At 40.7% G+C, this 11,256-nt stretch overlaps 1 protein-coding gene across 2 annotated transcripts in view; it reads right to left on the reverse strand.

The window, feature by feature from the left end:
• cadm3 (cell adhesion molecule 3) overlaps nt 1-11,256 on the reverse strand; it is a gene marked incomplete in the record, with an annotated part of 145,876 nt that overhangs the window by 21,644 nt on the left and 112,976 nt on the right. For both annotated transcript variants that reach the window (XM_036216373.1, XM_024279394.2), the window contains 2 exon segments: nt 6,882-6,972; nt 7,517-7,687. In XM_036216373.1, the coding sequence (XP_036072266.1) occupies nt 6,882-6,972; nt 7,517-7,687 (262 nt within the window).

The raw sequence follows: 11,256 nt of genomic DNA on the forward strand, positions 1-11,256 counted from the left end.
TTCTTAGATCACTGTAAGGGGAGCAGCAGAATCTACGGTTAGGCCTCCTAATAGGCAGAACATGTCATAGGAAACGTTCTGTTTTCATCTTCTGGCTGCTGAGAATCAGGGAAACACAGAGAATTCGATACGCTTTTCTCTTCAACCTGACACGATGACACGGCGCGCAAAATAAAAGTGTGTCTCCGGGAATGGAGGGTGACATTCATCGAGTTTGATTGGGGAGGGCAGCTCGACAGCAGGAGAAAGGGGGCTGAGTGGATGGGCGTGGGGGGTGGGGGGGTGATTGGGTTTTGACTGACAGCTGTAGGGGCGACCTGCATCTGATTTGATTGGACGCTCGCTCATCCACAGGCAGTGGTGCACGTAAGTGAGCACGCTCCTTCCGCCCTCCTTTTAACGCACAGACACACATCGACACACACAGACACACACCGACACACACAGACACACACCGACACACACAGGCTTCCCCTTGTTTGCGCTCGCCCTGCCTGTCTTGGTCATTTGTTGCTTGTCACCGTCTCCCCTCCACCCACGCTTCCCCTCATGCTGCCTCTCCCTTTTCTGTCGGCTTGTTTTTTTCTTCACTTTCTCCTTTTCCTTTTTTTAGCTATTTTCATCCTCTCTCTAGATTTATCTAGAAACTTTGACTTTATTTTAGGGTTGTAACAATTAAAACGATATCATGATGTCATCGAAGAATCAATTTATATTCCTAGAATCCAACCACACCGGTCTGTTTGAGGAAAACTGTTAATCTGCTAATCTGCCCACTTAAACCTGCGGTTTAAACCCTGCCCCCCTTATTGAAATTTTTAAAAAAGGGGAAAAGCTCAAAATTCAACTAAAAGTACAAAAAAATAAGATTCAAAAATGCAAGTCAAAGAGATGGACAAATAGATGTAGGAAAGAAAAGGCAGCCTCAATAAGGCACAAACAGTGTCCTGCTTGTGCCTGTACCAAGCCCGGTAAATGCACTCAATAAAAAACTATATATATATATATATATATATATATATATATATATACATACATACATATATATATATATATATATATATATATTTTTTTTTTTAAATAAATAAGTAAAGAAATAAAAAACAAATTAATCGCAAACTGGGGAAAACTAATCGCGATTAATCGCAATTAACTTTTTTTTGTTCTAGTATTTGCCGACCGCTATCATCGGTGAATAATCACAATATTAAACACAAAACTGTACATTTAGAACATTTATTTATAATTAAGGCTGTTAACTGACAAAAAGGCCCTGAGACAGACTGGCGACCTGTCCAGGGTGTACCCCGCCTTCGCCCTTCAGTAGCCGGGATAGGCTCCAGCACCCCCGTGACCCCGACAGGGACAAAAAGGTCTGGAAGATGAATGAATGAATGAATGAACTGACAAAAAAAAAAATAAGTAATCACACTGTTGTGTTGTGATTAAACACTACAAATTACTATGTTTTACTAGGTAAAAATGATGACAATATTCAGCTTTTGAACAAAAGCAGGTTTCCTTTTTGTCGTCTGAAATTTGTAAATGTAACAAGCATTAAAAATGTAATTTGTGAGAACAAAAGGCATCAACAGTAAGATAAGCAGAACTCTAAAGACTTTTGTGTCTGCAGTATTACTACAAGAAAACAAAAATGTTAAGATACAGCCAATAGAAACGAACCTGGAGACCTAAAATAAAAGTTAAAGTTTGGGTCTCTGCTGGACATCGCTGCACATCGCTTTGAAACTAAGTTTTCCTCATGATCTACACAAAAACAAGAGTGATGCATTATTCAACCTCTCGTGATGATCAGCATACACAGTATTTTGCTTTTCTCTGGCGCTGTAGTCGAGGTGCGGCGACCTCTCGTCGTGTTACCGTGACAACACACCGGATCAAATAGTACGCTTCATGTGAAACACGATCTAGACCGAAAAAAAAAAAAAACAAGATTAAAGTACTAAAACTGATTGAATATTTATTTCTTCTGTAAATAACTATAATAGAAGTTTTAAATCACACCATAGGAGCCTAAATTGTCGAGGCAATTCATTTGCATTAATGAATATTAAAGTGTAAATTCTGTTATATTAATCGAGTGCGTTAACGCAGCCCTATATAAAACTGATAAGACAGATCAAACAGATCAACAAAGGAGACCGATATATAGAGAGGTGAACTGATGTGCTGATTTTCTGTGGATTTTAGGGGATCTGATTCAACACCTCAAACTCTCAGCACACCCAGACTGGGACGGCTACATCCAGGCTTGCCTATAAAATATAGGAATCGGGGAATCAGGAAAAGTTCTCCGGCTCTGTTCAGTAGCAGGTATTTATCTCTGAGTCCCTGCTGGAAGTTTTGGATAAAGATCGATTTTATGTCAGTGAATCGGATCGTTCAAAATGAACTAATATTGACTATCAATTGAATCGGCAACATAAATTATGATATAAGTCGAATATTTACAGCTCGACTTTATTTTATGTTTAGTTTGAGAGTTTTCTGAAACATCTTGAACAATTTCACCAACATTTCTGACTGAAAGCATCTTGAGTTTAACACCAAAGTGCATCACCTCCTCTCCAGACTTCAGCCCAGTTTTTTCATGTGTTTCTAATTTATAAACGTGTAATGACAGCTGCCCCCCCGTCCCCGTGAGTGTGGCCTGTCAGTCAAACCCAGCAGCCGGTCGTCTCCTGAACCTCAAGGGTGACGGGCTGACAGGGGATGCGGGAGAAAAAGAGGAGGGAGGGGATGACAGGGCAGGAGAGCTCGCTGAAAACGGAGTGATGGCAAGTTCAGGGTGAAAAGGTCCAGAAGAAGTGGAGGAGAGTTATAGGAGAGGACAGCGAGGAAGAGGAGGCCAGGGAAGATTCCTGACAAGACGGGGAGCGGTGAGTGAAGTGTGAGTGACGGGGCTGCAGAGAGACGCCCGATGACGGAGGCTGGAGGGGGAGAAGGGGATCGATGGAGGTTCATCTATAATGCAGAGAGGCCGGAGGAAGAGTGGATTTTTGTGTGGACAGGACTTAAAAAGCAGGTGGGGGTACGCCGTCTGTGAGGGAAACTGTGTCGACATCCAATCGGCGAACACACAGACGCTTGTACCGGCAGGTGTTTTGTTTTCTTTGTTTGTTTGTTTGCCAGTCATGTTTGAACAAGCAAATATTTGCAGGAGGCTGTCAGAAATTGAGCATGTTAATGTGTGATTGCTTACAAGTGTTTCTGCACGTATGAGAACACTTTCAACCACTGTAACCTGCACAAACAGCCTGCAGGTGTGTGTGGGAGCATGGCCATTTCGGAGGGATTTGTTTGTGTTTGAGCACCTGCTGGGAAATCCAGCGCTTTTACAGTAATTAAATCTACCAGTGCTTATAGGTGTTTGCACTTCAGTGTCTGCTGGCCTAAAGTGGCTTTCAAATCTGCTGAGACCTTCTACACGAGTTGGGTGAAAGCTTCAATTAGCCTGAAGACTGCAGCAGCCAGCCTGGCCTGTCACTGCCTTGATGTTGAAACAAGCTGCAGGAACACGGTAAAAGGTAACTAAAAGGTAACCTGGTAACAACAGAAAATAGCTGTATATATAAATACGGAAATCAGTTGTCAGTAAGACTGAAAATAAAGGCTGCATTATGGAGAACGATAAGCATCACCATGATTTGTGCCTGTATAATTGTTGATTTGTAACTCATACTACAAAAATCTAAAAATACAACATCATTTACACAAACACAAATCTTAAGTGTCTAGTACCGTTTGCAGACCACAACCCCCCGCTCGGCTCCGGTCTCCCCACAGAACTGATGCAGGGGCCGGCGGCAAAAAGCAGCTCCTGGCCCATCAAAATGTGTGCTTTCAAATCCCATACTTAGACTTTTTTATATTAAATATCAGGTATGTATGTTTAAACAGGTGGGAAAATGTCAAGTTTCACCAGATAATATTCACAATCTAAGTTCAAAGCGGTTGATGAAAAAACTCAGCGTTCTATCAGCATTTAAACGCATCACTCACAGACGAATCATGGAGACATGACGAGAGTCTCACATCAGATTTGTGCGTAAATGTGGTTTTGTGTGTGCGGAACGAGCAATTTGTGCATAATTTTTAAAGATTTGTGCATATAGTTAGTTTCAAAATGTGGCTAACATGTCTAAATTGTATTTTTTGTAATTTTGTAATTTTTGTACTTATGCACAAAATTGATTACATTAGTTACAAACTAAGAATTACACACACACAAATCAAGGTGATACTTTTTCTCTCCATACTGGATTAGTCACTAATAACATGGCAAAAACTACCCCTCCTAGAAATAAGTCATTGTTAAAATGTGAGCATTTTCTTTAAAAGAAAAGAAAATCCACCAATAAGGTAAGAAACATGATTTCACCAAGAACTCTTAAGCTCTTAAAAAGCTTTCATAAGATTATGTTTCTTGCAAGACAGAATATCAAGAGTCTTTACTTTCTAAAGACTGTTTTCACGATTTTTCCCTGTAGATCGATGGTGACCAAACTGGACTAAAGTCATATCCAGAATAAGTCATGTCACACGTGCAGTTTGTTTGGAAGTTGTGAATTTTCACCTCAAAGTCTTATGACCCAACTGTCAAAAACTGGTGAAACAAGCGTCAAACTACAGGAGTCATTGTTGTTTTTTTCTTTCTTGTCTGATTAGCTTTACACTTTTCACTAGTGATGGCCCAATCCAATCACACAGTCAGATATTGGGCCGATCACGGAGTTTCGGCCCAATTTCGATGTTGTTCCTGATCAGGACTCAGCGCTGTGTATCCCAAACTTCTGAATTCAAATAAATACCCTTGTAGAAGTCTGCATATCATGAACGCATCACCACATTTTACTGCCATAAAGTGCAGAAGAATAAAGCACCAGATTAAGCAGGAGGCGCTGTCCGTACCTGATCTGTAACGGCTGCCCAATCGGTCCTTGCATGCGCCAAATCCGTCTACTTTCACTAAAGATTTTACAGCACTTTCCAGTCAGAGTGCCTCTAGAAATGTTAATAACAATAATACCCTCTTGACTACTTTAATTTTGCAGGAGGAAATTTGTAATGTTTGCACACAGCAGTGACCAATCAGGCAGCTGTTACAGATCAGGTAGCAACAGACACACAAAAAAAGATTCAATAACTCTTAAAAAATGTTCAAGCTAGTGTCTCTATTGGTTTGGTTTAACAACAAACAAGGACCTTCAAAGGCCTTTTTAAAATAAAAACAATATTTGGTATTCTCTTTAAAGACGACAGCGAGACGGCAGCTAAGGGAACGTCTACAAAGTGTAAGCTCCAGGAAAAAGTGTCCCAAAACATAAAGCACAACCAAAATGAATAAATGTTTACATGTGAGCATAAATACTACACATCATATTCATGTTATAAAATCGACTGCAGGAAAGTCATTTTTTTTTCTTGCTTGTTGAAGAATCTTCACAGAAAACCCCATTTGTATTTATATGTTTAAAAATATGTTCATTTTTAAATGTTGCAAAGGTATCACATCAGGACTCGTCTACAGCGAATAATCTGATGGAGACATCTCTACTTATCAGGAGCTTCTTTTCTACAGTTAGTAGCAGTAAACCTGATGAGAGGAACGCTCTGATCAAAGAAAATCCAGGAAATTTCGTGAAAATCCAGCAGCTCAACATGCAGGATGAATGTTGCATCATCATCCAAAGTTTGCAAAAAATGATCTTTCATCTGGAGACACCTCTGACGCCACACTACAGGGCTTACAGGTGTGTCACAAACAGGAAGAGATTTTTCTGAATGTGTTTTGTGTGCATCCATGATAGCATTTCCCCTTTTCTCTGTTATTTTGAGCCCTGTAGAATTCACACAGAAGAGGCAGGTTCCTCCTCTGTTCGTCACTTGGTTTGGATAAAAGCATCTTCTAAATATATGTAACGCTGCTGTTGATCTCCTCCTGTTACAGCAGATACTTCCATCTCCAACGCCGGATCTGTCCTCCTGGTTCTGCTCCGAGGAATAAATGGAATTTCATTGGGAAGTCACTTCACAGGACTCCCACTTTGCTTCCTGGTTTTCTGCCTCTTGTATTTTGCCTGTTTGATGAATTCCGCTCCTGGCAGCTCAGTTAGTTATTTGCCTGCTTGGATTAGGTTATACTTTTCATCTTTTTGAAGCAAGCCTCCTCTTTATTCCTTCACCAGCACCTCGCTTTTGGAGTCATGCTCTTTTGGCTCAGCTGAGTTGAAAACCGATGCTCCGGCCTGGCCCCTTGCAGGCAGGGTGAATCATTTCTAATTTTAAACCCACGGAGCCGAACATGTTATAATCCTCCCGATTATTCGGTTTTTGTTTGGGTGCAAAATTAATATTTTTTCCCTGTTCAGACTTTTTTGAGTCTTATTGACGGGTAAACATCAGACCAACCTCATTCAAAAGGAACCTGTTATGTGTTACCCATGAAAACGCAGAACAAAAGCACACGGAGCTGCTATGAAAGACTTTTTAAGTCAGTGAGTAACAGTAACATTGTGCTGCGTTTACTTTAATCAGAAAATTTGTGTTGGTGCAGAATTGCTCGTGAAAATGTTTAATGCTCCTAATTGACTCGGGAAAGCCTCCGTTCTGTTGTAAACTGCTGGAACACTTCTTTTAGTGCCATTATAAGCTCCCATAATTGTTTTGCATGAATTATACTTTTCAAGCCATACTTTTACTTAATTACTTTTTTTGTTTAGCTGCATCTAAGTCAATAAACTACCAGTAATTGTTTGCTTGTGAATGCAAATTGGGTCAGTGTGTGTGCAGAAGTCTAGACTGATCCTGGATGCTGTGTCTGTGGGGGTGTGGGGGTGTGGGGGTGTGGTTTGTCTTACTCTGGGTTGCCGTTGGTCAAACACTGAAGGGTGAACTTCCCCCCCTCTCTTGGGAGCCCCTTCTCAGGCAGGATCTGTATGATCGGGGAGTCTGTAACGCACACAAAGGAAGACACATTGAGACCATTTAAATCATGCTGCACTTGTAGCAGTTAGGCAAGAAAACCATCTCTTTCTGCTACCATCTGAATCCTGTAGGCGTCACCAGCTTCCAGACTCCCACCATGACATAACCTCTTATACAAGATGCTGCTTTTTTTTTTTTTTTTTTNNNATGCCGCCCACAGGGGGCAGCACTGGCACAGCCTCTGCACATGGCTGCTCCTCCATAAGTGGTTTGATTTTAGATGCTAACCTGCTCTTCTCGTCCACTTTGACTCAACTCCTGCAGAGTAGGTGGAATTCCGGTGCGCTCATTATTACAGATTGAAATGACTGGACCAAAGATCAAACCAAAAGAGAAGAAAATGTTCTCCTGGTGTGCAATAAGAGAAGGGCAGATGAAATTAAAAAAAAGAAAAGAAGCAGAATAATTGAGCTTTTACTGTGCAATTTTGAACCATGTTTGTCTCCTCCTCCAACAGCTGCTGCGGTTCCCATCCCTCAACGCTACACCCGATCCCCATCAGACTCACACAGCACTCGCAGAGTCTGCTCGCTCTTCTGGTCCCCCGGGGCGAGAGAGGGGTGGTTGACTGCGCAGGTGATGTGGACGTTGTCGTCATTGGAGCTCACCGTCAGGGAGAGCTTGCTGCTCACGTTGTATGTGAGCCCATCGGGAAGGGGCTCGGCCATGTACAGATGATCTGAGGAAACGGGGAGAGAAAAGAAGAAATTGTTCCATTTTATTTTGCATGTCTTTAAATGTCATACATTTGATCCAGTACAGTAAATGAAAATATCTCCATTTGTCATGGTACGATCACTCTGGTCTCTGCTTGTTAAAGCGACACACTCATGTCAGACTTCCATTTACGTGTCACTATACAAGTCAGTCGTCTATAGGGTCAAATCGGCTTAAAGTGAATGAAAAACAAGATTGAAAATTTGAAAAACAGGTATTTTTGAAGAAAAATAATGAAATATAAAAAAAAAAGATAGGATTGTTTTTATCCTAGTGCTAGACTTATTTTTCAATTAAAGTTAAAACAATGAGAGTTAGAAATGAAAGAAAGAATATTCTGTGTAAATATTCACATCTGTCTGAGAAAAGTATAGAAAATGTGTGGTGATGAGTCCCCTCTGCCCCCATGGGAAACATGTCCCGGTAGCCAATGAGCTTGACGGAATTATTAAAAAAATAAAATTGAACATTTAAAAAATAAGATTGCAAACTTGAAAAAATATTGAAAATTTGAAAAAAAAAGTAAATTTTAAACTTGATTTAAAGAAACAACTGTTACCTATTGAAAAATATGTATTTTTACTTTCAACTTTTTTTTCTGTTTCTCTTTCTTTTCCCTCAGTTTTAGTCCAGAGTTTCTGAGTTTTCGCTGCTGAGCTGTAAAAGAAGAAAATTTGAGCTGATCCTAATTTTACATTTTTTAAAGTGGTAGCAGTTTCAATTTTTTGTTTGAATTCAAGTTTAAAGTTTCGTTTTTTAAAATTGTTTAAATATTTCTTTCAAGTTTGCAATATTATTTTTCAAATGTACAAGTTAATTTTTAAAAATTTTCAGTTTTATTTTATTTCAATAATTACTTTTGTTTGCATTGTGTATTTTTGAGTTTTAAACTACTTCCAAACTTTCCAAATTATCTTTTCAAATTTACGCCTCTTTTTCATATTTTCAGTCTTGTTTTTTATTCACTTAAAGCTGATCCTGAACTGACCCCATAGTTTTCAGCATCTATGTATGCACATTGAACAAGGAAAACCAAATTAACTTTGACCAATCAGGGACTTGGATTTGATAGTAACGTATCAATAGAGTCATTTATATTAATTCACAGAAATACTAACTGTTTGAACACTGATCATGGAAGAGAAATGAATAGTTGCTTTTTGAGAGCGGATGGAACTCTATGATACCAAGTCTCATTTACTGGAGTAGAGCTGTGAAAGTAAAAGCAAGATTTACCAGATTTACTACATTATGACATTTCTCCACAAGCCTCTTCCAAGTGTAGGTCTATGCACTAGTATTAGGCAGAGAAAGCCCCGCCTGAACCCTGTGTGAATACTTTGAACACACGTACCAGTGTGAACGTAGGATCAAAGGTACATCGCTAACCTCTCTCCTTGCTTATCTAACACGTGTTTAGTGCACAATTTCACAGCTGATTGCCATTTCAGATGATTATTAAAGCTCAATTGTTTTACCAAGACAAGTAAATGATGAATATGAACCAGGTGTCTCATTATTCACCAACAAGGTAAAAGTGAAATTCAGGGACAGCTCCTCAGACATCACAGAACACTTGGGTCCAGTAAGGAGTGGTACAGCACGGACCAGTTGATTCTGGCGAGGAATTCCCACCAGTTAACCCTTTAACACCTGAGGTGTGGTCAGTGACGCTTAAACACAAAATCTTTATCACACTGGAACTTTTCAACCGTTAACACGATAGTTCCAGTAGATTATGAAGGAGAAAAGCGGCGTGAGAAAAACACAGACAAACAGACATAAATAAAGATGAAGGTGCGGCGGATTTCTCAAAACGCAAGCATCTGTTCCCTGAATGAGCAGCAGATTATTATCTGTGACCCCAAACATGATCATCCTGTGGTGTCAAATCTGATGCGCTCAACACCAAAGCAGCTGCAAACCTTATCAGTCATTGACCCGCAAATGCTGCACTCTCACAGCCCAGCAGCGGCGTGAGCCGCTTTTCTCCTTCAAAATCTACTTTAATTATCGTGTTAACAATGAAAACATTACCGTAGATCATAGAACTTATAGAAACTGGAGCTATCGACTACTTTAACGTCTGGACCTCCATGCGGTTGCTTAGGAGACAGCTCCCGTTTCACCCCACGTAAATGTGTCCCCTTGGACAGGGAGGCACCCCCATCCACGCATTCAGGTTTATTTTCTTTTATGAAGTGTAAAATCTATTTATCTGTTTGTTTCCTTTAGCATGCGTATCTGGTAGAAGTGTGATAAAGAGTGCATAAAGAGAATGGGCTGGTGTAAGGGGGGGCGCTCTGCGGCGCGGCGATACCGCACTTCCTGTGTGAAAGCAGAAACCTGGCTCGGGACTTTCATCCGGAGATTGCCCCGTATTGTAGGAAGAAATATCAAACTAGGTGGTCAGAGCGTGAAAGTGGCTGGTGAATGTTGGTGCGTGGACCAGAACCTTATCACTTACTCCAGCACGGGTTGACAAACTCACTCACACGTCCACACACAAGCACGGGCGCATGTAGGTCAGCCTCATGAATAACTATACTCGGAGGAGCCAGAGCCGGTGGCGGAGAAGCAGACGGAAAAACAAACACCAGCACACGCTCACCTTTTTTTCATGTTTTACCTCCATTGTCTCCATCTTCCTCCCTCCTCCCACACCGCAGAGCCGTTCAAACACCGCTGAATCTAATGACATCTTTCTCTTTTTATTACCATAACCAGTCCTCTGACCCGCTGAGAAAATTAGTTTACTTTCCTGGTGAATTTCAATAATCTTGCGCCACTCAGAAGCTGTCTCCCCCACATCCTCCCTGTCTGCACACACCAAGCAGGCAGCCTTTATTAAAGACCATGGATTTTCAGAAAAAAACCTGGGAATTACAAAACCCTATGTGCTGGCTCCTGGGTACGCTGTTTTTGAAGTGACTGCATTGAGTTTTAATAAGTATTTCAGGCCCAAGGGGTCAGGGAAGTGATTCAACACATTCATTAGGAAAAAAATAGGAAACTGTATGTTTAAGTGCTTCATTTTCCCAAGACAGCATTGATGCACATTTGCCCATGATTCAGATTTCCTCAGTTCATAATTAGATCATCAGGGCACACATGGAAACAGGCAGAGCAATGGGCTCAATGGGTTGGAGAGCTGTTATAGGTTGTGTGGGATTATGCCCAAACTACCTTTTAAATGGTCAATTTGCCCAAAACCACCAAACAAATGTCCAGCTAGGTCTTTGAGTAACAGATCGGGGAAGTCCACGTCTTACTGTGTATATAGTGGAGCGGGCGAACTGTCAGCAGAGACACACAGGGGAATAAAAACATAATTTAAAACTCCAATTCAAAAAGATCCTGTGTGTATTGGGGAATAAAATTAAGTTATTTGCAGAATAATTCCATATAAGACGCACATGTGCAGCAAAAGCCGCTCTAATCAGAATTTTGTACGTTAACAAGTGCTTTTGCAGATGAGGTCAATCTTGGCGATGAATCATCAGGGAATAAACGCTCGACTCTGAATTTCCC

This window comes from Oryzias melastigma, linkage group LG17 (assembly GCF_002922805.2).
Source record: "Oryzias melastigma strain HK-1 linkage group LG17, ASM292280v2, whole genome shotgun sequence".
NCBI lineage: Eukaryota > Metazoa > Chordata > Actinopteri > Beloniformes > Adrianichthyidae > Oryzias > Oryzias melastigma.